Source organism: Dermacentor variabilis, chromosome 5, assembly GCF_050947875.1.
Source record: "Dermacentor variabilis isolate Ectoservices chromosome 5, ASM5094787v1, whole genome shotgun sequence".
Lineage (NCBI taxonomy): Eukaryota > Metazoa > Arthropoda > Arachnida > Ixodida > Ixodidae > Dermacentor > Dermacentor variabilis.
This window is the reverse complement of record NC_134572.1, coordinates 102941271-102968159: the sequence shown is the minus strand read 5'-3', so window position 1 is coordinate 102968159 and position 26889 is coordinate 102941271. Positions and strand designations below refer to the sequence as shown.

Sequence of the window (26889 nt, the reverse complement as noted above, 5' to 3'; positions counted from 1 at the left end):
CTGTGTAGGAATGAAAGAGAATGGGAAAGAAAGAACAAAAATGAGAAAGAGCAGGGCTGGCAGGCGATGGTGCTTTGAGACCTTTACTTTTTTTTATTTCTCTGTTATTTACTCTAAGTGCTTTATTGACTTCTCTTGTTGGTTGGAGTCGTTTTCCTTTTCTCTTTCTAGTCTCGAGTAAAAATGCATGTGTAAGGTCAGGCGAAGAAACGGGCAGTATTTTTTTCCGTCGCCTCAGCAAAAGAAAAACACTTTATGGCCAAACAAACTTCCAAAACGCAGAACAATAAAAAATTACAGGCAGTGAAATTGTCACTTAAGTTATAGAGCTACACGTGTCAGGCCTTCTTAGCAGCTAAACAGGATAGGAATGTTGGGAACTTCTACATTCTGTTAGCCCTTATATAGTGTGGTTGAGGAAATTAAAGAAATGCCGCGAGGCACCTTTTTTTCTTGTTCTGGCGACCTTCGGTATGAGGCATGCGTTCTAAAAGCGGGAATCTGCATCGCTTCCGAGTCCTCGCGATTTTTGGATGTCGTAATACATGGCACGTTTTTTTTTTGCCTTTGTCATAATCTTTCTTCTTTGTGTCGGGACACTTGTAGTGTGCCTTGAATTCGTGCTCTTCAAGAAGTAAAAGACCGATTTTCGTCTATAGTGGATGAGTCGTCGTCATCATCATCATCATCATCATCATCATCATCATCATCATCATCATCATCATCATCATCATCATCATCATCATCGTCATCATCATCATCATCATCATCATCAGCCTGGTTACGCCCACTGCAGGTCAAAGGCCTCTCCCATACTTCTCCAACTACCCTGGTCATTTACTAATTGTGGCCGAGTTGTCCCTGCAAACTTCTTAATCTCATCCGCCCACCTAACTTTCTGCCACCCTCTGCCACGCTTCCCTTCCCTTGGAATCCATTCCGTAACTCTTAATGACCAGCGGTTATCTTCCCTCCTCATGACGTGTCGTGCTCATGCCCATTTCTTTTTCTTGATTTCAACCAAGATATCATTGACCCCAATCAGCTCTTTTCTTATCCCTTAACGTTACACCCATAATTCTTCTTTCCATAGCTCGTTGCGTCGTCCTCAACTTAAGCAGAACCCTATTCGTAAGCCTCCAGGCTTCTGCCCCGTACGTGAGTACTGGTAAGACACAGCTTTCATAAACTTTTCTCCTAAGGGATAATGGCAACCTGCTGTTCATGATCTGAGAATGCCTGCCAAACGCACCCCAGCCCAATCTTATTCTTCTGAATATTTCAGTCTCATGATCTGGGTCCGCAGTCACTACCTGTCCTAAGTAGATGTATTCCCTTACCACGTCCAGTGCCTCACTACCTATCGTAAACTGCTGTTTTCTTCCGAGACTGTTAAGCATTACTTTAGTTCTCTGCAGATTAATTTTTAGACCCAATCTTCTGCTTTAATTCTCCAGGTCAGTGAGCATGCATTTCAATTCGTCCCCTGAGTTACTAAGCAAGGCAATATCATCAGCGAATCGCAAGTTACTAAGGTATTCTCTATTAACTCTTATCCCCAATTCTTCCCAATGCAGGTATTTGAATACCTCCTGTAAACACGCTGTGAATAGCATTGGAGAGATCGTATCTCCCTGCCTGACGCCTTTCTTTATTGGGATTTTCTTGCTTTCTTTATAGAGGACTACAGTGGCTGTGGAGCCGCTATAGATTTCTTTCAGTATATTTACATACGGCTCTTCTACACCCTGATTCCGCAATGCCTCCATGACTGCTGAGGTTTCGACTGAATGAAACGCTATCTCGTAATCAATGAAAGCTATATATAAAGGTTTGTTATATTCCGCACATTTTTCTATCACTTGATTGATAGTGTGAATGTGGTATATTGTTGAGTAGCCTTTACGGGATCCTGCCTGGTCCTTTGCTTGACAGAAGTCTGAGGTGTTCCTGATTCTATTTGCAATTATTTTAGTAAACACTTTGTATGCAATGGACATTAAGCTGGTCGGTCTATAATTTTTCAAGTCTGGCGTCCTCTTTCTTATGGATTAGGATTATGTTAGCGTTTTTCCAAGATTCCGGTACGCTTGAAGTCATGAGGCATTGCTTATACAGGGTGGCCAGTTTCTCAAGAACAATCTGCCCATCATCCTTCAACAAATCTGCTGTTACCTGATCCTCCCCAGCTGCCTTCCCCCTTTGCATAGCTCCCGAGGCTTCCTTTACTTCTTCCGGCGTTACCTGTAGGATTTCAAATTCCTCTAGACTATTCGCTCTTCCATTATCGTCGTGGGTTCCACTGGTACTGTATAAATCTCTATTGAACTCCTCAGCCACTTCAACTATCTCATCCATATTAGTAATGATATTGGCGGCTTTGTCTCTTAACGCATACATGTTCCTGACAGCATGTTCAATTCTATCCATATTATACTTCCTTATGTCAGCTGTCTTACGCTTGTTCATTAACTTCGAAAGTTCTGCCAGTTCTATTCTAGCTGGAGGGTTACAGGCTTTCATACATTAGCGTTTCTTGCTCAGATATTTCGTCTCCTGCGATAGCTTACTGGTATCCTGTCTAATGGAGTTACCACCGACTTCTATTGCACACTCCTTAATGATGCCCACAAGATTGTCGTTCATTTCTTCAACACTAAGCTCCTCTTTCTGAGTTAAAGACGAATACCTGTTCTGTAGCTTGATCTGGAATTCCTCTATTTTCCCTCTTACCGCTAACTCATTGATCGGCTTCTTATGTACCTGTTTGTTCCATTCCCTCCTCAGGTCTAGGCTAATTCGAGTTCTTACCATCCTACGGTCACTGCAGCGCACCGTGCCGAGCACGTCCACATCTTGTATGATGCCAGGGCTAGCGCAAAGTATGAAGTCCATTTCATTTCTAGTCTCGCCGTTTGGACTCCTCCACGTCCACTTTCGGCTATCCCGCTTGCGGAAGAAGGTATTCATTATCCGCATATTATTCTGTTCCGCAAATTCTACTAATAACTCTCCCCTGGTATTCCCTGGTATGCCCCATTCCCCCACTGCCTTGTGTCCAGCCTAGTTCTTGCCTACCTTGGCATTGAAGTTGCCTATCAGTATAGTGTATTTTGTTTTGACTTTACCCATCGCCGATTCCACGTCTTCATAGAAGCTTTCGACTTCCTGGTCATCATGACTGGATGTAGGGGCGTAGACCTGTACAACCTTCATTTTGTACCTCTTATTAAGTTTCACAACAAGACCTGCCACCCTCTCGTTAATGCTGTAGAATTCCTGTATGTTACCAGCTATATTCTTATTAATCAGGAATCCCACTCCTAGTTCTCGTCTCTCCGCTAAGCCCCGGTAGCACAGGACGTGCCCGCTTTTTAGCACTGTATATGCTTCCTTTGGTCTCCTAACTTCACTGAGCCCTATTATATCCCATTTACTGCCCTTTAATTCCTACAATAGCACTGCTAGACTCGCCTCAATAGATAACGTTCTAGCATTAAACGTTGCCAGGTTCATGTTCCAAAGGCGGGCTTTCCGAAGCCAGGGATTCTTAGCACCCTCTGCTGTGTCGCAGGACTGACCGCCGCCGTGGTCAGTTGCTTCGCAGCTGCTGGGGACTGAGGGCCGAGGTTTGATGAGGAGTACTTGATCTATAATTCTGATATATGTAATCTTTATTCTCTCGTACCTTTTTCTCTGTACTACCAACAACCTGCGATATATATGTGCCTTCTATCAAAGTAAACTTGTATATTTTTGCAAAATAACCGCATGTCGCCCTGTATGACATCGCCCGGCAGTGAAAAGGTGTTCTATTCATTTTTAGCTTCCACATTGCAACAAGAATTGGCCTCATGTTTAACAAATTCGCGTTTGCCGAACGACTTCCTTCATTTTTCCTTTCTTCTGGGGCGGAGAGGGCGTAGGTACGCTCACATTAAGCTCAGCAGCGTGATTTTCTAAGTGCGCATACGCTGTCAACACTTGTTGTGGTGGTCGCCTTTGATACGTACGTCATCCATAACGCCATTTACATTTCATCATTGTTGAACTTGGCGTGAGGCCCTCTTTACTGTCTGTATTAAACCCATAATGAGTGCTCTCGATAACAGCGCGGTGAGAATTCACGGAGATGGCTGTCGAGCTGTCGCAGAGTCGCACCAATGGCTCCTTTGTCAATTAAGTGTCGGAAGTATTTACGAGCAAAGAGTTTTCTTGAGTTGCCATGACACCAATGCGAGCTACATAATTTGTTGCACATCAGACAACGTAATTACAGGCGATGTAACGTCATTCCTACAACTCCGTCCCCAAAGTAATTTTTTTTCCACCAGTATTTATCGGTGCACACAAAGGGCGATTGATTTATCAGTAATGTTGCAAATGCCTGCAGTGTCTATCAATGCCCTTTCCGACTTTTGAGCTAAATCTACAGTGCGTGTACTGTTGGTGAGATGAACTAATGATACAAAGTAAATGTGCTACATAAAAGGCATTGTGTCTGACATGATCGACGCAGGTGTGCTGGGCATCGTGGTCACCGAGGTGCGGCTCCTGTCGGACAGCAACAAGACGCAGTACGTGCTTCAGGGCGAGGGCGCCACGCTGCTCTGCTTCTTCGTGCTGTCGCCGGGCGAGGACCTGCGGCGCGTCCTCTGGTTCAAGGACGGCGCCGAGGTCTACGTGTGGCGCAAGGGGCGCCGTCCGCTGGCGCGCAACCTGTTCGACAAGCGCGTCGACCTGAGCAACCGCTCCCCTTCCTTCATCACAATCCTCAACGCCGACATGTCCATGCAGGGAAACTACACGTGCAGGGTGGAGACGGACGTGGGCGTGTCACAGAACGACCTCTTCCTCACAGTTATCGTCGGTGAGCCCTCTGTGGGAAGCTTCGAGCTACTTCGCTCACTTATCGAGTTCACTGTTGAGGAACTGCGGTGATGGGAGCGAGCGCATAGTCACAACCCTGTACTAGTGGAGAGGGCGTAAACAAGTACAATATGTTCAAGAAGTCCGTGGAAAACCTTAGCGTTTTTATTTCAGAGTTTAATAAATCGCATCGCGCGAATGTGCGCCTAATTGCGCTCATTGATGACATAAGCAAGCTTTAACATGTCTTAAAGTGCGGCAGATGAAATCGAATTTTTTCGTGCCTTGCTCTCTCGCATAATTAAACATTCCGAAGCTAGCTTATACATCAAATGGCGATATTGTCCCGTGGTAGTGACGGTGAAGAAAGCAGAAAATTGTGAATGGCGAAACTAGTGTTTTATTGGGTGAACCTGTGCCCTCAAAAACAGGCTACACTTAAAGCACAGGAATAGCGGCGAACACAGTCGGTGGTCGTCGAAAATCTGATCAGTGAGTCAAGTGCGTCGGCTTTTGTACATCACTCATCGAAGGTTCCAGAGTAATCACTGGTGCCTGCGCTCTTCCAGAAAGTTCTACACCATTCACGTCGCGCATTCATAAAATCAGATTACTCAAGGTTCGGCGACAACAGACAGCGGATAGAAAATTCGGGAAAATTCCGATGCGTGCAGGCGCGTCCTGCGCTGTGCGACAACATTTGTCAGGCGGCGAAACGTGGTCACCCGATAAAGATAAATAATTACACGTGTCAACAGTATGTGAAGATTGCACTATTCTGTGGGACCTGCCACAGAATCTCACGTCACTACATAGCCCAGTAGAGTGTCAGTTTCCCACGCGCAGACATATAAATCACGCAGTGCACTGAGTCACCCAATGTCACGCAGTCACAATTTGGGATTCGTAAGCAGCACACGTCTTCGAATTCGGCCCAATCACACGTGTTGTCACTATGGAGGCCTAGAAAGCGGGAAAAGGCAATGCTGTTGGTGCAATTAATAATAAGTGCTTTGCCGAAGTCTACTGTCAGGGCTACGAAGCTCCGCGCCTAGTCAAGGTGCGAGCCCGAACAAGCCCCACGGAAATACAATGCCGAATGATGAAGAGTCTGTTAACATAGCTCAGAACAACATTCATTTGGGCTAGATAGTGCGTAGATGAATTAGGAAGGTACAGCGGCAACTAAGACGACCACGAGAGGGGGAACGACACAGGATGACGCAGGTCCTGTGTCGTTCTCGCTCTCGTGATCTTCTTAGTCGGCTCTGTTCCTTTCTAATTCAGGGATCTGTTAATAACACCGCGAGAAGTACCTTGAATAAGCCTGCGCCTTCGAAGCTGACCATTGCTGCCTTCAAATCTTCTATAGGAGGTCGGTTTTATCACAAACAAAGTTACATTTGAGTTATACAAAGTTTGCACAACATTTTAAAATGTTATGTGGTAATTCAGCCGATGCAGCAGGGCACAAGTTTAGCGGTGAATATGACATCTATGAAACTCACTGTTTGTGTAATATTGGTTGTAGGTCATTCCTACGTGTAGATATTTGACGTCTTTTTGTTCGTTCTTTAAACTTTTTTCCTTGCTTCCTGCATATCCCTTGAACGTCGTGTATCACAGCTCTGTTCATGCTAATAGGATACAAGAGGTCTGAAAGTTTCGTTGAAGCTGTGGCGACCAGGGACCACGTATACCGGTAACGTATCGGGCTCTCAAGGGAGAGAAAAAACCGATACTCGATCTCTTAGCGTAGCATTCTTTTTAATCCCTTTCGGAACGCTAGCCCATGCCGAAACCTGCCAGCCGCTCGTGCCCCGTGTAGACGCGAGCGTCTACGTAATTACGCATTCCGTGTTCAAATAAATAGTCACCTTACAAACAAACGTCTTCTTGATTCTTGAGTCAGTCGCCTAGAACAGTATCATATGGCGCTATAACGTAAAACTATTCCAAACTTTTCTATTCCAGTTCTGCAATCAGCCCTCGGCCAATGGTCAAAAACTTTTTTGGACCACCCCCACTTCACCTGTCACGCGACGTCGCAAAAAACCGCGATAGCTCCCATTTGATGAGGCGTGTACACACTGATTATGCATGATTTGACCGAACGAAACAAAAATAGTTATTTCTGATTCAATGCCTATTCGCGATTGACATCGGCTATTGGTCAAAAGTTTTCGGGCTGCACGCACTTCACCTTCCTGACACGCTACGTCAGAAAACTGCGAATACTCCCCGCGTCAAAGTGACGTGTACACGTTAAAGATGCATTAATATGCCTAACAGAACTGACTTTTTTTCTGAATAGCCGCAGGCTGCCTTGTTCTGAAAGAAATAAAAGATGGCTGCCACCGATAGCGCAGGCACCGGCTACTCGCACCAGCCGGAAAGCATGGGTTTATTTGCGTATTATGAAACTTTTTGCGTGGCCGTGTAACGTTTTAGAGCACTTTCGGTACGTTTACGACCTTGTTCTTCCAACTCCTCTTTGCTTAGGATCCCTTTTACCGTCATTCTTAAGCTTTCGTTGCATGCCGCCGCGATTTTCGACCAGTCACCGCAAACTAAGTAAAGGAAAGTGGGCCAATCGTAGACGCTGGCACCACCCTCTTCACCTGGTTATCGATTTTCAGTGCACTGGCTAGGCCCCATTGAATACCTCTCCACTTGAGCGTGCTGCCCACCTATTGCCAGCCAATTAGATACGACAAGCCGCATCAGTGTAGACGATGTTATTCGTTTTTGAAGCAAACAAAAGTTACTTCCTATGAACGAGGAGAGCGCTTGATTGGTCTGTTGAGACCGCCCTGCGGGCGATCGATCGCCCTATGCTTGCGTCGGCGGTTACGCAAACATGACGTCAGGAGATTGGAATAAAAACATATTGGAATAGTTTTACGTTATAGAGCCCCTACTGTGCGCTAAGGCTTACTCCATTTTCGTTCATTCAATAATTTCTGTGGTTTTACTCGCCAAAACTATGATATGATCACGAAGCACGCCATAGCGGGGGTGTCGGAATTACCTTTGGCCACTTTCGGGGCTTTAACGATCACTCAATGCACGGTACACAGGTGTTTTTTGCATTTCGCCCCTACCAAAAATGTGGCCACCCCGGCCAGGATTTGATCCCGGATGCTTGGGCTTATCACCACAACGCCAAAGTCACTACAGCACCACGGCGGGTAGTTCAGTCATCGTTTACTTTTGAAACACGTTGCTGAAATCTACCGTGCTGAATGCAAGTATTTTCATTATTACTTTTCTGTATGCATCTTACTTAAGTGTCAAAAATCTAAGGGCCAAACTCGCAAAGTTTCTCCAGTTCATGCTGTTCTTCATTGACCGAACACATTCAATAATATATCAGGCAGCACTACGGGTGCTTATGATTTTGCGTATACTTCAACACATTAAGCGTACCTTTATGAATATGATACCTGACCATCAATCTGCTGTCCTGACAATCGTTGATATTTGTACCCCGATGTCTTCTTAAGCCCCTGTGTTGTGAGATCATATATATTCTTTACACGCACATACACGCATACGCACATGTGTATTCCTGGTGTTGTCCGCACCTCGCTTATACCGCAGACTCCTGCAAGGAAGACAGCTGGACTACGTTCTCGGACCGCGTGTCGTGCACTGAGACTGTGGAACTAGACTGCGGTGGCATGTTCCCCAAGCCTTCCCCAGCGTGCGGCGTCTACAATGATCAGACTGGAGTGTACTTGAACACAATGCCATTCGACCGCCTAAAGACAGCGGCCAACTCGACGTACGAAGTGCGACTGCATCGCGTGTTCCACGTGCAAGACTGGCTCGCCTTCCGTAACCTGACCTTCCGTTGCCACGTCATTGTGCTTGGGACGGACTGGCGAACTGGAATCTCGCATAAACTATTCGGAGGTTAGTTGCGCTTGCCTGAATGTGCATCGCTTATTTTTTACTACAACGGAAAAGGATTCCGTAGAGAAATTTTCTGAGTATTCTGGCTCTCCTGTTTACTAACGAACATATAATTAATCATTACGAATGTGAGTTTCGGCCATATTGCAGGAACCAGGACAGCTTGCGAAGCACGTTGGATAGAGTTCTACGTATTCACTACACATTATAATATGTGTTCGATTCTTGTTCCCATTCGCAGCCACAACGTCCTTGCAGCGTTCGTTATAGAGCCGCGAACATGTTCTCTAACGCACTAGGATGTTAATTTTCTCGTATACGCAGATTCAGGGTGCTCGCCTGACCCTCCGGAGATCGTGAACGGCTACTACAATGTCAGCGGCGAGGAGACTTGCTGGCGCACGCCGGCCGAGGGATCGCTGACGCGTTACTACTGCCTCGAAGGGTTCGAACTGCGGGGTCCCCGGGAGCTGGTCTGTCACAATGGCGCCTGGGTGGTGCCGGCGCCGCTATTTACCTATTCAAGGAGGCACCATACTACAGCAGCTGGAAGGCCCTTAAAGAACATCATCTGCGGTAGGCTCCTCCACTAGAGTAAAGCGTCTCGGATGCATACAGTAGCGGTCAGACTAACGTGTAACCTGTGCTCAGGCCACGCGTGTTACAGGCTCACGTTGATCGAGAGACGAGGTAGGTGGTGCCATGTGGTCGACATAAAAATCGACATGGCTGGATGAAAGTCGGCAATAGAGAGAGGAAGTTGCCTGCAGTGTTCAATTTATATTGGACTGCGCATATGGGAAGACATTGCACCAAACATCAACAATTACAGATCAAGTTACGTGTGTAACTTGTGTGTATTGCTTCGCGCTGCCGGACAGTGATTATGTTTAGGGACAGTCCTAATGCAGATAGCAAATAGGCCAAACGCACATGCATCCGAGGTCACACGAGTACTAAAGCTGCCTGCATTGTGCGTCTCCGAAAATGACCGTCCACCTCAGAATAATGGTATTCCTAGTGAGCTTAAAGGAGGCTTGTATATTATAGCTCATGTGCATTCGAGATAAATATATGAAGCTATGTGAAACATATGCAGGCCGTAGCAGACCCGACCATAAGCGCCGGCGTACTCTAGATCGAGCAATAAATACGCTGTCAAGCGTTGACAATCCCTAAGCGCTGATTTTTTCCGTGCCCTCGGGAACGTGATTTCGACGGGTCAAAGTGGCTCCTATTTGGCAAATGAGCAATCTACCAACGTCTCCCTGTACAAAGAGCTCATAAAAATAGCTTTCTCAAGAACAAACCTACTAGACAGCATATCTTTTGTTGGTTTCTTTTCTTGCATATGTTCAATGTGTACAAAGAAAAATTTATTTCATTTCCGATCCCTCCTTTTCTTTCTTCCCCAGAGATGAGCTGCCAAGCCACCGTTGCATTCAACCGCTTTTTCACTGCCTTCATGACAACACTGCCCGTGCTACTGTCCCTCCACCTTATCCCGTCTTCAGCATAGAGCCACTCCTTTCAAACCTGCCCAGGACATGCTGGATGGAGGCAGACAGAACAGGTGGGGCATCAAAGCTAGGTTTCTTGCAAATCGAAGGCGCTTATGAGTGAAGCGCGAAGTTTCTTTCGTACCGATTCTAATAAGTGCTATCTTTTCAATTATCACCACGTCAGTGATGCACTTTGTGGTTTGTTTTATTGAATATCCGTCCTTTGTATTCGGTGCTGTTGTTCTGTGGAAAAATGCATATTGCTACAAATAAGTATGTTTGTCTTATTTCTTTTTAATCATCTCACGACAGTTTGCTTTGTGAAAGCTCTCCGCTTTCTTTTTGTTATGTCATTTACCATTCCTGTTTTTGGCTGCCAAGATGCAGCTGGCAGTATAGTCAAATGAGGAAGTAAATAAATGAATTAATAAATAAATGCATAAACAAATAAATCCATTAAATAAATGAAGTCTCAAGTTAGCTTGTGATGAGTGATGAAATCTGACCAAGAGCGGTGCATGTAGGCTTTCATTTGTCTCCTACTCTTCTTACATTCCATTTGTCTTTCCTTCACACGATTGTATATATTTCTTTGTTTTACCATCTTTAAGGAATTGATAAACTATCCACGGTTCAATGCTTTTTTTTGTTTTAGAGCATATATAATAAATAAAACAGATTAATTGACAATTGCGTTTTGTTTGATGAAACCTTTCCGTTTGTTCACGATTGTTCAAAAACCAGCGAGAAATATCGCTCCTGGTTATCATTACTCCTGCAATAATTGCCACACTTGATAAAAAAAAATTTGTCTGCAGTTTATTGCGTTCTCAGCCGCATATGTTGCCTTCGTTTCTAAATACGTGTTTTTCCATCATAGTATCCTGCGAAGTAGAGCGCTTATGGACGAGGTTCAGAAAAGTTCAAGCCGCTTCGCCGTTCTTCTTTTTTTTTCAGTCACCTGGTATCCGCTCGTGCCTTAGTTTACGTTTGGCCATCAGTTCACCCCGGGACCCACATGGTTGTATGCTGGCCGATCCGCAAATCTTTATTATGGCCTCCGACGCTGTTGTCCGCAAGGTAGGTGATCTAAGTTTAGCTTCTCGGATCGTTCATGAAACGTGCCCGTAGCAGTGCGAGTTGTGATTGCCGTTGACTTCTTTGCTCTCCGCTGTCAGTGGCATTACCTATCCCTGGCTGTTATGAGATTATAATGTTGGTACTACTTTACAATGGTGAGGACATTTCTTGAGATTATCTTACCGCTCTTCTCTTCTTTTATTTTCAGTTGGTGATGCAAGTTTTAAGGAGCTTTATTCAGACATCTGTGGAATTTGTGACATTGTAGACTTCGTCTGAAGGCGCTTTCCGCTGACTGTGAGTGCCCTCGTGTGCATAATGGGTGCGAATGTACAAAATACGACGGCAACAACTTACAAGACATTACGCGAAGCTGCAGCGTGGAGTTGAAGCGTTATGCAGCGCCACCTGCGCTACGTGCGGAGAATAAAAACAATCACTTCAGTAGAACCGAGCGTCATTTTTCATTGCCGTTGTTTCTTTTTTTTATGTCGTCTTATCATTTTTGCAAGAGTTGCGCGTAGCTACAATGACCCAATATCATTCTTCTCCAGAACACATTCAGGATGGAAGGTGCAGTCTGACACCGTCCCTTCTGGCTGCTGACCTTCTACTACTACTCCCAAAACGTCCATCGCAAACATGGCCTGCACGAAACGAAATCCTTTCCACCCCACCCCCCATACACCTAATGATAACTGCTCTAGGAGTGTACAGAACGCGGGGCCTCTGCCGATACGAGGACGTTGTGGTTCGATGAATCCGCGCAAGTGTTGCAGCAACATTGGCTTGCAACATTTTCACGACCATGGAAACGCCGAACTACATGCCTCGATTTGTCTCTCGCCACCTCGTCCTGCTGCCTTGGAATACGTTGAACGCCATTCTGTCATGTTGCCGCGTACTTCACCGCTAATATGGATTTCTGTGAGAGTTGCAATCAGGCACGTACGCAGGATTTTTTTTCTGGGGGGGGGGGGGGTGAGGGAGCAACCCAAGGTAACTTGTCTATGCAAATGAGGGGGAGGGTATCTTTACTCGTACAAATGTGAATAATGCCCACCATTCGCCATAAAGACGCCTAAAACCGCGAAAGAGAATAGAAATAACGGGTATCTCACAGGTACGCCTGTGAGGTACACCTCTTCTTTACTTGGAAAACCACATCAAATGGACTTGGGCATGAAAGATGCGCAGGAAGAACCTTGCCAAGAACAAGTTAACCAGAAGAAGTGCAAAATAGAGATTTCTAGTAGCGTTCTGTGATTGATCTCTGGAAGAATTATTGCGAAATGTATATTTTCGGAACAACCACACTTCTTTTGGGTTCTTCTTTTATTGCTCTACCAAATGCCAAAACCGACTCCTGTTGTTATTTGGGAAGTTGCGTAACGATGCCTGATCACCGGTCCTGTACAACCGCGTATAGCACAGGACGCTACGGTTCTAGACGTACTGCGCCCACCACGGAAGGTTAGAAAAACACTCTCATTAGCACAGCAGGGAAGTGGCTACTTCAGGGGCTGGATTGATAACAGTAGAAGAGGCATTCAAAACACATGAAATTATTCTCCACTTCCGGCAGCGTTTTCTTTACTTCCTTTTTAAATACAGAAGTTGATTCATCAATACTTTCACAAACAAGTTTTGCTTTTCCTCCCTGTTTGGCTGTTGCCTTGCCTTTCTCGCTTAGTAGATCGCTTAATTTCTCATCTCCTTGCGACTCTTGTTTCCAGTTGCCAATTTTGCGCGAAAAGTGCTGTACAATGCGGGAAAACAAGACGAGGTAGGGGTGACAGTCATATTACTTATGGGTTGAAAGGTTAAGGGAGGGTCTGATGATGGACGCTGCTTCGCTATATACTATTTTCCACCTTATCTAACCCATATCGCGGGTATATGGTTCCGAGGATCTGCTAGCTTTGCGGAGAGCCATTACTCAAAGAAATAATCAAGCAAAAGGATAACTTAAACGCAACTGGCGTTTCCTCCTGCCGCAACTCATTCCATGAACATACACACCAGCTCATTATGAACCGAGTTTCTTTCCTGGCCCCTGGATCAGTCTAAACAAAGAGGTTGGACTAACGAAGCAACAGCGATGCGCGTGATCGTTGAATAGATGGTGACATAAAAATTATGTTGGAAATATAAATAAAATATTATAATTAAAACAATAAACTACGCCCTGTCTGCTGTAATAGATGGGGACATAAAAATTGTTTTTGGTAATAAAAATAATGACAAATAAAAATAATTAAAACAAAAACTAAGCCCTGCCTGCTGCACCTAAGTATTGCCAGGCTGCCAAATTAGAAAGATAAATAAAAGGACCGTAGTCAATTAATTTCGTATTGTAAAAAAGTGGGGAGAGTCTACCACCGTGGAAACCAGGGCCAAACGAACGGATGGCTGCGAGATTTACTGAAAAATGATGCATAAATTACAATAATTCATAATATCAACTGATAATGTCTTGAATAGATGGGGACATAAAGATTGTGTTGGGCAATCAAAATTATTGAAAAATAAAAATAATTAAACTATAGACTAAGCCCTGCCTGCTGCACCTAAGTATTGCAGGCGGTTAACTGAATTCATCTTGAGTTAATCGCACGGGCACCGCATCGATGAGAAAACTGGCCTCCACACCCCAGGAGATGCCGATAACTATCGCCATCCAAAAGGAGTGAAACATCTGACAACCATTCGACTCCGTGAGACGGAATGGCAGCGAAAGCTGACGACAGTCAAAGCTCTCAAACGAAAAGCAAAGTGTTTTACCTCCGCTGCGGGTCGGCCTGAAGATAGTGCAATTTCAAGCAGGCATTAAGAACTCCCCACACGTAGGCCGATCCCGAATATGTTGCAATACCGGGCCCACCCGCGGCGGAGGTGAAGCAGGCGTTAAGCACTATCCATATGTGGGCCCATCCCGAAGATTCGGAAGCGCGCGTTATAGGTTCCCGAGTCCACAGGCGTATGGGCCATTGATCTTGGACCCCTTTTTAACGATCACCAGGATCGGCCCACATAATTATTGTTTCTGTTAACGGAGGCCGAAAAAAACTACGGAAGTTAGACATAGACTGCTGTCGCTGTAAAAGGCAGCAGAATGTTGACCGGCAAGTAGATTTATTTGACAGCGTTTCAGGAATGTGTGTGAGTTGTGGTGACGTGGGCGGATATGGGGGGGGGGGGGGGTATGCCACTTAATTTCGGGGGGGGGGGAAGGCGGGCCCCCCCGGCCCCCCCACCTTGGGTACGTGCCTGGTTGCAATAAGCCCGAGTGTCATTGATGATTTAAGAATCTCACTATTGACACTTTCAGAAATTTATTCATACAAACCAGCAGCATGTGTACATAGTGTTTTACGATCTAAAGCATATATCAGGACATAGGATAGGCCATTAAATGCGAAGAAACTTTCATGCGCTAAGAAATTGCTCTCAAGCAAGCGACTGAAGATTGCCTAATGTGTCATTGGTGTGCATATGCATGTGGTGACTGTAAACAACCGCATTGTGTGGTGATCATCAGATCTGCCACGTTCTCTTCTGTTCTGTTATACACGGGTTGCTGCAGCGAGATTGAGGTAGAGAGTACCTCAGCTGCTCCAATTCTAAATTGTATATTGGAAAAAACTAAAGAAATGGTAGTAATACTAAAACATATAAATGAATGGAAAATAAGTGAGAATAAACAAATTAAGATAACAACGCCGCAGCGCAGAGCTCACTTCACGTCTGTCCAAGACGCTAACTGAATGATAAGCGGACTTTTCAATCCTAATCTATTGCTAAAAGAGGGCCCTACGTACCAAACGTGTGGTCCAAATACGCAAAAGTGCCGCTTACACTAAAATCATTAGAGTTTATCTTCATGCATAACGGTAGAGGGCAACTTATTACAAGCTCTGATCTAACCTTATGCCAACTTTTGAAATAGAGAATTTTAAAAGTTTGTTCGCATTCTACTGCGCCCTCAATGACTTGCTCACCACGATACAAGCAATTTCCTGTAATTTAAAGGGGCGATTTGTGGTTGAACCTTGTGCAATACTTGTGAAGTTGATTATCAACACTTTGACTACTTGACTTTGGCGGGAAAGTAATAGGGTGATTTGATATTTTGAAACTAACTAAGCGAACGCGAGCGATGTGGCTAGCGAGAGCTACAAGAGCAACGGAAGCAACCATAAAGAGGCACTCGAGAACACAGAATCGGGCGAATTGGATTACGTTCACCACGTAGCAATCTGAAGAACGGGCACAAACAAGAAGAGATGACACAGCGCGAATGGGTTGTCTTCTTCTCTGCTATTTATGAATGATGGGGGGTGTGCCAGTCGGACGCACTTGCTATGGTCTTAGTGGGCATGAATAGCACGTTCACAGCATTCCTTGTTTGCTTCGTAGATCATCGGCCCGATGTTTCGTTTTAGCGGTGCTGCCTAACTCGGTCCGTCAGCTAGTTGACATCGATGCAGCGTTTTGTCGCGACAATTCCCTTGAGGGGTTGTCGTGAAGTAGCGCTGAATTAGGTGCCTCGCTGCGGCTTAGAAATAAGGAATCAAAACTGAAACTCTGAGGTTTCTCTATAGCCCACTCGTGATCAGCGCGGATCGCGGAAAATGCATTTAGAACTAGGGAAAAAATTATGAATGCGATCTGATGCGTTTGTTCGTTTGTGAACGCCAATGAGCGCTTCAATAGTCTCTAGACGTGAGATCCGAGAGCAAAGGGTAGCCAAATGGGTCAGAAGCTTTCATAATTTTCCTCTCTGCGTCCTTAGGCGTTTTTCAATAGTACTGAATCTTCGCCTTGTAGTGGCTTATTTATGCCACATGACTGGAGCACAATAACAAATAAGTGTACACCTCAAGCGTGTCTAAGCCTCATAATGTACAATCTATCCGTCTTCAGGAAGATTCCTAAAACGAGGGACATCTGTTTTTATGTCTTAGTTTATTTCGCGCCATTGCATTTGTTTAAATTAAGCCTTCGACCTATTTGTGCGCTTCTGCAAGTCAGTGGCGGTTTCGACTGTTCCAAGGTGTGAGCCGCCATCAACGATGACGAGCGCATGCTCGGGTACGCTGCCTGAAGCAACGCCAATTAAAGCCAGTAACGTGCCAAGCCGCCATTGTACTCGTGTTACCACAGACATGGCCTTATTTCTCGATGTAAAAACCAATCGCAAGAACCCCGCTGGGAGGACGTCCGAACTTTGCTTTTGAGGTGAGATGAACAGCAGGAAAGTCCTACAACCTCATTGATTCTCGCGTTGGAAAATGAGTTCCAAATATTTATAACAGGGGCACGCAACAGTTGTAAAAAGTGAATGCCCTCTTCTTTCCGTAGAAAATTGGCAGGAGAAAAAGAAAAGAGAAATGAAGGGCTCAGAGGTTAACTAGACTGAGTGTCAGGTTGGCTTCTCTGCAGTGGAGGATGGGAAAAGGGGAGGAAAGATGAGGAGACAAGGAGAGAAGATATGAAGGAAACATGTCCGCAGAAACACAGTTAAGCTAACTGGTGGCAGTTTTTGCTTTACAATCAATTTCAATGCTTTTGAGAAACACTGTAGCTCTTCTATAGCTACTCTGACTGATGTCGGCTGCCACCAGGGCCCAGGGGTTCTGTTTTTCTTAAGGGGATGGCTATCAAGCTTCTCGAGTGTGGTGCAGAGGACCTTTCTATGCACACTGAAACGTGGACAATCGCATAGAAGGGGCTGGATCGTCTCTTTGCAGCTACAAGCTTCACATTCTCGTGCCAAATTGCCGTTATTTCTACAGCACCCTCTGGGCCACCTTCTTAATTTATCCTTAAAATTTGTTATTAAATTCTAATAATACACGAGCGGAAATGTTCAAGGTACTAGCATAAATGCTACGTGATTCAGAGGTGCATGTCTGGCTGGTGATGGCAATATTTGGCACGCTATCAAAAGGTGTTCAAATGCCGAAAACTAAACGCAACTTTCACTTCGCCGTTTACCGTTCAGACACACTAGACAAAAGTGTGTGGGTCCATACAAGGGCTTGACTGTCATTCAATCAGGCACAGGCAGACAACGAAATGAAGTAACTACACCTAAACAGAAAATTACAATTCCAGAAAACAACAAAAGATTCTCTCATATGATTCTTGCGTAAGCTAGAGCAGTTCTCTGTGTGCTTTCTTTGGCTCTTGTTCTCACATCTTGCGCAACGAAGTTTCAGGTAAAGCTCATATTTTAGACTGTCTACTATACGAAAAATTCAAGCTTGCGTGTATGTGTTCTTTCTTTAGTTGTTGCAGATAGTATCACCTGCCCTCCTACCAAATTGTAGGAGTGCAAGCTGAGGCGGTCGGGTTCAGACAGACACGCCGATAAAGACGTTCCGCTCGAGGGATGCGGTGAAATGCATTCTGTCAGAGTAGCTGGGACGAGCGACAGTGTCTGAGGCTTATCCAGATTACTGAACTGGTTTAAAGGATTAACCACAACAGCGGGTGCGATACGAGACAAATTCGTTTCCGGAAACCAAAGAGCCTTATGCGCGCACTATACGCTAGTCCTCTAAGTGTTGAAAACTGCATTCGAAAGCGGCTTACGAAAAAGTCATTGTCGTCTGAAAAAAAAAAAAAACGGAATAACACCCCCGTGGAGCATAGGCGTTCCTTCAGCTGACAAGGATTATCCACCGTTCTATTGCTTTCTTATTTTTTTCTCTTTATCGAGTATTTACGCTTAAAGACAGCTACTTAATTTAACTCGGGCCTCTGAAGCACACAGAATTTCGCTACGTTAATCCAATTACAGCTTCGATGGTTTTACTTTAAGTGCTTTTGTCACAGCTTGCCTTTTTTGTAATAATAACTTTAAACAAAAAAGAATTCTCACATGTTAATCGCATTGGCTTGTTTCGGAAAATGAGAAACAAATACTATAATAGAGTGCATTACACTAGGCCGCCGCACCTCACTGCAGTTGCGTGCTCTCCGCTGTAAAATCGTACTCAGCAGCAAAATAAACATGCAAGTACTGAGTGTACTGAACGCAAGAGTAACCACCGCGGTACTGCGGGGATATATCATGCTCTTCTCCTGAGCACGGGGTTTACAGGATCGATTTGCGGCCCCAGTGGCTGCATTTCTTAGGGTGGTGAAATGCGAAACACACTCGTGCAGCGCTATTTTCGTGCACGTTGAGGAACCGAAGGTAGTCCAGGTGACTTCGACGCTCTCCACTGTCCGGTGTTGCTTTGAGACCTAAAAGCCACGAATCAATCAACCTGATCTCGAGACATGACTTGCGAAACAGACTACTGGGCCACCGGCTGACGAGCCCGCCTGTATACGGCGTACTGCGGTGAGGGTGACGCAGTCATTACCTCTATGGAGTAGTCTACAAACAGCATACTGCTTTCGCCTTCCCACACGCAAGCAGTCATGAGTGTTCTTGGCAAATTTTTTTTCGTTTCGTTGCAACTGTCTTGAGCAATCGGCGCGAGCGACCACGAGGAAGCGCGGTGGGTAGGTTGGGACCAAACTTAGGGTGATGCGGAGCAGACCTCTACCAAAAACCTAGCCAATTTTGTCGCATTACCATGGGCTCTTGCGTTTCCGCAATGCGGGAAGCTAGTGCCGCAGATAGAAGTGATAGCGTTTCCAAGTATTTCTGATAATCAATAATCAATAATCTGAACTATTGCCGCACATGTAGAAACTGCGGAAGTCTGCACTGTCATGACAATGAAAAGTGCGATCTTCGACGCAAAGCTAAATGTGTGGTGAGGGTTCGATAAAGATTTCATAGCGGCAGCGTTGTCGCGGTCATCCGCCCACGAAAAGCTGCCCGGTACGCATTAGTGGCGGAAGTGCCGCTCGTTGAGATGAACTGCCACGTATCTCGCCGAGTTAGGTTTGAGGCTATCGGGAACATGGTACTGTGGCTCTTCTCATAAATCAAGGCAACACACTTCAGATCTACAAGCCGGGGCCGAACATTTTCTGGCCGAGTTCGCCCATCCTGAATGGCTAGGAGCCCAGAAACCTCAAGGTACTGTTGCCCTCTATTTTTTTTCTTCACGCCGCTCTTTCCCGCTTCGTTATTTAATGACAGAAGTCTGCCATTAGCGTTCTGAATCCCACTGTAGTTTCGACGCTTAGCCCAAGCCTCCCCTGTCCTTGAAGTAGATATTTACCTATAATTTACTTTCTTTCAGCACAAATTTTAGAATGCACTCGTTGCAGCCTCTCATTTGCTTAATGAAACCAATGGGTGGAGGCGACACGAAAATACGCGGAAAGTTAGTCTACATGTTAACATTCTTTTTAAAACGCCTTGCGTCCTAAAGCACAAAAAGAACACAAGCGATTAAAAGCGACTGCAGGCACTAAATCCTTGTCTAGGAGGTATGGGTCTTCTACGGCGTGATTTCTTTCCTGTTTTTCCCTCCACCAGTGACAGTAAATGACTGAACAGTGACACGAGAGCTTTACAGTGGCCATATAGAGTGCTGCTTGGGTGGATTGCTCCCCCCGCGTTCGTCCTCGTTCACGTCGTCTCTCTTTCCGTGATTGATTCCTCCGCGAAGGCCCACAGGGGATCGCCTCGTTTTCCAAGAAGAATCAGTTGCCACCAAAGCTCGCGATGTCTTTCAGGCGGGATTGGGACTCACGTAGTGAAGGAACCTTGTTGCACTCTTGCCAGTAAATCTCAATTTGGCGCTGGCAGGCCGTGAATCGAATCAAAACAAGCAGGGATAAAGAACAGGTTTAGCTCATGCACAAACAAGGTTAGCACGTTCGGCTCTCAGTCGCAGTTTAGTTTGGTCGCCACTGGACCTTTCTCCCGCGAAGACCAGTTGGCGCGTGAGCTAGTGGCGTCAGTTCTTTCTCCTAATTTCTGGCTTGGACATTACATCGGAACGTGAGCGAGTCGGCCCTTGTTTGCGCTGCAGAATACAGAGATGGCGTTTCTCAAGTCACGATAGTGCATTTCAGAGTGCTGTTTCTTTATTCTTTTTCTGCAGGCTTTCGAGTATCTGAGTATTTCGAGGGTCTAATACATTTTACATGCGCGCCATATTTTCGTGTGCTCTGTTCGTAGTCGTGATACGGTCGCTAGTTAAATAATGTTATATACTGTATGTCGTGGCTGTGGAAACCTGGGCAAAGACGAGGCACCAAACGAAACACGTGGCAATCATGCGTCATTCTTGTCTACATTCCGAGTCTGTCTTCGTCCTCCAGATCACCGACAGAAAAACAGAGGCATATTCTAAAGTGCCATCTATCTGCCCGACGCGTTGATGTGAAAGCGTAGTATAGGCTACAGGCGCACGGAGGACTTCACCGAAAGCCTGTTGTCGTTTAATTACTGCTTTACTATCCTGTTCGTGTGATCGTAATGTCTTCATCTTAATTTTACTACAGCAACGTCTAACTTCTCAAGAATATAACTTCATCAGTATTATAGAGGAATGCTTTTTAATTACCATTACCACGCCAGCGTTACCATCTTCTTTTAATTTTTTTTTATGTCTTTCGTGTGCACATTTACAGTGTTATCACGTAGTAGTGAGTCTTTGTTGATGCGTAAATGTGCTCTATTTTGTAAATTACTTTACTTTCGCAACATTGTTGTTTATTATAAGAGAAGACAAATGTTCTGATTGGTGATGCTTTTTCATAACCTGCTTATAGCATTTATGTTTGTTGACACAAGGAAACAGGTTGCCAGTGTGTCACGTTTTGATCGCACCATCAACTAGCTTTTGGCTACTGGTTGGAAATGCGGTGGCATTTCTGTCACTATAGATTGACGAAATAAAATTAAGTGATTAAGCAAATTGCTTGCGCACGTACTTGCGGTACTAACGGTCAGGTGGAGTCGCACAGCAACTGCTGACCTAACAAAAATGCAGTAAAATTTGTGACGTCACAGTGACGACATCGGCGCTATCCAAAATTCAAGTCTTGCTTTATTTCCTCTGGAAACAGTCATCAAATTTCAGCCAGAGAAATGCGAATACAGTGCCGTGTTATTACCAGTTTTAATTGTCTCGTTAGAGTCTCGTGAAGATTTGCAATATAGAATTTATTATTTGCCATTTGCGTGCGACTATGGCCTCCTTTAATAGAACCCTCTGTGCAGTGGTGCGAAAGGCACATTTCTTGAAGCGCATTTACCAACGAAGTGGAAAAATACATGTTTCGGCGTCACCGAATCGCGTGGTTCTTTGCCTTCAGTTTTCTGCCCCAGATGGTAAACACGTGACCATTGCACGCTTCCTCGGGTCGGGATTTCTTTGATCGCAAGAAACAAGCGCTCTCTCTTTCTTGTTCCTCTCTACTGAAGCGAAAATGGGTTCCCCTTGTGTTGCTAGAGCGCAAATGCAATGACGCCATTTTTCAGGTCTGGTTTCTTGCCCAGAGCATTGAGTGCACGCATGCAGAAAGTTTGTTTATTCGTATGTTGTATAGCGAATATGGCTTTTCGAAAGCCTAAGTATATACAGGATCTCACGCTTGATTATCATTCAGAGCTTTCGCAGGCTGCATACGCAGGAGTAATCAATCATTCGTTTTTTTTCTTCAAATGTACTCTTGCCAGCTAAATTTTAAACAGTGTGGCTGCTTTCCCGACACCTCGAGCTTTGTTTCTGAAGAATCATTGCTTTTCGCAAGTAAATCCGCAAGCGCAAGATAAATTATTTCCTTACTCCCTTTCGTTCTTCAGATAATAATTTTACAGTTGCTGTAAGGGAAGTACAATTATTTGCCAAATGTGGGATCGTGCTATCTTTTTTACTCGGAATTTGTCGTCACCCACGAATACTTATGAAGGAAACATTAGAGAAAACGGCAATATGACAAAAGTGTAGGTGTATTAACGGTTTGTAAACGCCCCTGCAGATTGAGTAAATATAGTTGCTCACGCGTAAAAGTACAAAGGTGAGAATCTATGCCAGCAGCATATCCGTTTGACTAAGATACTAAAATCCTGTTCTTGGCGTCAATGTTTGTTGGCTTCCTATATAACTAATAAAAGTCGGGCCCCTAGGTTTCCTTTCTTCCCGCTAATATATATATATATATATATATATATATATATATATATATATATATATATATATATATATATATATATATATATATATATATATATATATATATATAGATTATATATATCATCATCATCAGCCTGGTTACGCCCACTTCAGGGCAAAGGCCTCTCCCATATTTCTCCTACAGCCCCGGTCATGTACTAATTGTGGCCATGCCGTCCCTGCAAACTTCTTAATCTCATCCGCCCACCTAACTTTCTGCCGCCCCCTGCTACGCTTCCCTTCCCTTGGAATCCAGTCCGTAACCCTTAATGGCCAACGGTTATCTTCCCTCCTCATTACATGTCCTGCAAATGCCCATTTCTTTTTCTTGATTTCAACTAAGATGTCATTAACTCGAGTTTGTTCCCTCACCCAATCTGCTGTTTTCTTATCCCTTAACGTTACACCTATCATTCTTCTTTCCATAGCTCGTTGCGTCGTCCTCAATTTGAGTAGAACCCGTTTCGTAAGCCTCCAGGTTTCTGCCCCGTAGGTGAGTACCGGTAAGACACAGCTGTTATATACTTTTCTCTTGAGGGATAATGGCAACCTGCTGTTCATGATCTGAGAATGCCTGCCAAATGCAGCCCAGCCCATTCTTATTCTTCTGATTATTTCCGTCCAATGATCCGGATCCGCAGTCACTACCTGCCCTAAGTAGATGTATTCCCTTACGACTTCCAGTGCCTTGCTGCCTATTGTAAATTGCTGTTCTCTTCCGAGACTGTTAAACATTACTTTAGTTTTCTGCAGATTAATTTTTAGACCCACTCTTGTGCTTTCCCTCTCCAGGTCAGTGAGCATGCATTGCAGTTGGTCCCCTGAGTTACTAAGCAAGGCAACATCATCAGCGAATCGCAAGTTACTAAGGTATTCTCCATTAACTTTTATCCCCATTTCTCCCCAATCCAGGTCTCTGAATACCTCCTGTAAACACGCTGTGAATAGCATTGCAGAGATCGTATCTCCCTGCATGACGCCTTTCTTTATTGGGATTTTGTTGCTTTCTTTATGGAGGACTATGGTGGCTGTGGAGCCGCTATAGATATCTTTCAGTATTTTTACATAGGGCTCGTCTACACCCTGATTCCGTAATGCCTCCATGACTGCTGAGGTTTCGACAGAATCAAATGCTTTCTCGTAATCAATGAAAGCTATATATAAGGGTTGGTTATATTCCGCACATTTCTCTATCACCTGATTGATAGTGTGAATATGATCTATTGTTGAGTAGCCTTTACGAAATCCTGCCTGGTCCTTTGCTTGGCAGAAGTCTAAGGTGTTCCTGATTCTATTTGCGATTACCTTAGTAAATAGTTTGTAGGCAACGGACAGTAAGCTGATCGGTCTATAATTTTTCAAGTCTTTGGCATCCCCTTTCTTATGGATTAGGATTATGTTAGCGTTTTTCCAAGATTCCGGTACGCTCGACGTCATGAGGCATTGCGTATACAGGGTGGCCAGTTTCTCTAGAACAACCTGGCCACCATCCTTCAACAAATCTGCTGTTACCTGATCCTCCCCAGCTGCCTTTCCCCTTTGCATATCTCCCAAGGCTTTCTTTACTTCTTCCGGCGTTACCTGTGGGATTTCGAATTCCTCTAGACTATTTTCTCTTCCATTATCGTCGTGGGTGCCACTGGTACTGTATGAATCTCTATAGAACTCCTCAGCCACTTGAACTATCTCATCCATATTAGTAATGATATTGCCGGCTTTGTCTCTTAACGCATACATCTGATTCTTGCCAATTCCTAGTTTCTTCTTCACTGTTTTTAGGCTTCCTCCGTTCCTGAGAGCATGTTCGATTCTATCCATATTATACTTCCTTATGTCTGCTGTCTTACGCTTGTTGATTAACTTCGAAAGTTCTGCCAGTTCTATTCTAGCTGTAGGGGTAGAGGCTTTCACATATATATATATATATATATATATATATATATGTATGTATATATATATAATCAGCATTCCAAGTAGATTTGGCTTACATCGGGCCTCTTTCAGTGCTGCCTTTGTTTCAATGCTTTCCCTAATATTTTCACTTACGGCGAAACAATAGTTCATCCCTACTATTTCTCTTTTCGAGCGGCCTGTCCGAGTAAAAACGAATGGGTGCTTGCTACAGTGTCTTTCTTTTTCTTTCGCATCCAAATTTCCGCTCTACACCAAAGATTATTTTTGAGAGGTTTAACCTACAGCTGCTAATTTCGTAGTTTGTATAGAGGACGAGCTCAATGCAATTACCCGTGATTTATGGTCGAATTACCGAGACCTGCTTTGAACTCGGGGCAACGTATGGGAGCAACGCATTGCACCATGAGCACAAGAGAAACGAGCTTCATTTCGATGAAGCAGTTAACAGGGCAATATAGAGAAATGCGCGACACATTCTTGCATATATAGCTGAAGCAGTTTTATTGGAGCTTCCGAAGCGTAAATGGCCGGTAGCAGAGCAATATTATTCGTGCTCGGCCGTTGGACGTTAATGGTTTCAGTATAGTGTCATGTATCTCCTGCAAAGCCTTTTGCTCATTTTGTAGATGGATACTTTGTCGATGGATACTCGCGTCTATAAAGACACTTGGAGAGCCTTAATTGGGAACTACGTTAGTGGCCTCTCCCATTTCCTCTTCACTGTAGAAGTATTTAACGCTGCGGATAGGTCACTTTCGTTTATATTGTGCTGCCAACATCGGTATAGGAGGAGGAGGAGGAAATAAAGAGAGAAGGGATGGATGTTACGCATATGAGTAGTAAGGGCTCATTCATGCTGACGAGACCTAGAGGTCGCGCGACAGATGTGGTTGCAATTGGTTGCTTTTCTCGAAAGCAACTGATTTCGGGTGAGCCGCTCGCTGCTCGATGTTTAAAAAAGCTATTGAACCAATCAACGGTGCAGGAGCAGGACACGCTGACGATTATTTTACTCGGCCGTGACGGCGGATGGCAGATGTTAACGGCATTATTGCTATACATTTCGGAGTGGCAACGGGCAGGCCGCGTTTGCCGGTGTGAACATCGGTCGCCGTAAGCGGCTTCTTGGTCTCTAGTTGCGGTCGGTCTTGTGAATCGCCGTTGTGAATGCACCTTCAAGGAGAAAGCAGGGAAATTAATCAGGTGGAAGTGTCCGACTTGCTACCCTGCGCTGGGGGAGGATAAAATCGAGAAGATGAAAGGTAGAGCAAGAGTGCATGCAACACCATCAGGGTCAGTGTAATACGGGCGTGTAATCAAACAACCGAGGAAACCTAAACATTTCATACGAGTTGTGAATGTGAAAGCGTTAGTGTTGAATTGAGTGCCGCTGAGTGGTCCTTCGAGGTTTGCGCTGCGTGTAATGTTTTCTAGTTTTGCTGCAGGGTATGTTATCGAGTTTCGCGATTAAATTGTTGCGGGTTATGTTCATGCACAGTTTCTACGATAGCATGTTCGCTCTAGATTGGAATGATTTGGACGATATTGCTGAGAAATCACGGACACCGCACACCACCGACGTCCTGCACGACGAAATACGGAGGAAGCAGCAGATGTCACCAACGGGGCATCGACACGACTCCCCGCGGCGTCCCGTCCGCCGTGTCTGCTCCGTAGATGCTCGCTGGTGACGTGGCGTCGCGGCGATGCCCTCTCCCCTCGCGTCACATGGGTAACGCTATCGGAGCATCAGGTGTTCCGTTTTGGCCGATATGCTTCGTCGAGGCGCGATCCAGCAAGTGCGAGCCAGCGTCATGAGCGTGTGGTTCCGCTGCTACAGACGTCGCCGACTTTTTCACTCAGTGTGCTTTTGGTGCTTTCGCATCAAAACGCGTTAACGTTTGAAGTCGTTCCCACAGCTGTGTGGAGAAAGTGCGCCACCTTCGGTGCGAACAATCTGTGACAAATGACAAACCCCTCAGCTGAGTGCTTTCTACAAGTTCTACAACAACTGCACTAATAATATGAGGTTATGCTTCTCTGTATCTGCGGAGATCAATGAAGCTGTTCAAAGAGCGCATGCTCTGCTGGTGTTGTAATTCATTTTTCCTCTGCAAACTAGCAAATGCTGAAAGGCTATGCGGCAAATTGAGAGGAACTTGTAACAGCCGCCCCCCCCCCCCCTCTATCATATGCGTAGATCACGGGCCCGTTCGCCATGTTTTTGTCTCACACTTTTCCTCAACAATTCAGATTCTGCTGTAGTTTCTTAAAAGTATATCAGAGAGCTTTTTAGACGTTTTAGACAACAAGCGTACATAAACGCAAATCGTGAAAGTTGGTTTCGCCTACACAACTCACATTCGCCGAATTATCCAGGAGGGACGACTTCTTTTTTCCCGTTTACACATACAACCGAAAATTCTCCCGCAGGTCGTCCACAATAAATGAATTCGGTGTTCGGAAATGCAAGTACGAAAAATCGCTACAAATTGGGGCCATCG

The 26889-nt window shown here is 44.9% G+C and overlaps 1 protein-coding gene across 1 annotated transcript in view; it reads left to right on the top strand.

The window, feature by feature from the left end:
- The window catches only part of LOC142581936 (uncharacterized), a 49881-nt gene extending 38070 nt beyond the window's left edge, over positions 1-11811 (top strand). Inside the window, exons 2-7 of the mRNA XM_075691372.1 lie at positions 4520-4870; positions 8473-8787; positions 9112-9363; positions 10203-10360; positions 11247-11369; positions 11578-11811. Coding sequence (XP_075547487.1) covers positions 4520-4870; positions 8473-8787; positions 9112-9363; positions 10203-10306 — 1022 coding nt within the window. The 3' untranslated portion in view covers positions 10307-10360; positions 11247-11369; positions 11578-11811. The remainder of the gene's footprint in view (positions 1-4519; positions 4871-8472; positions 8788-9111; positions 9364-10202; positions 10361-11246; positions 11370-11577) is intronic.
- Positions 11812-26889: the final 15078 nt, after the last annotated feature.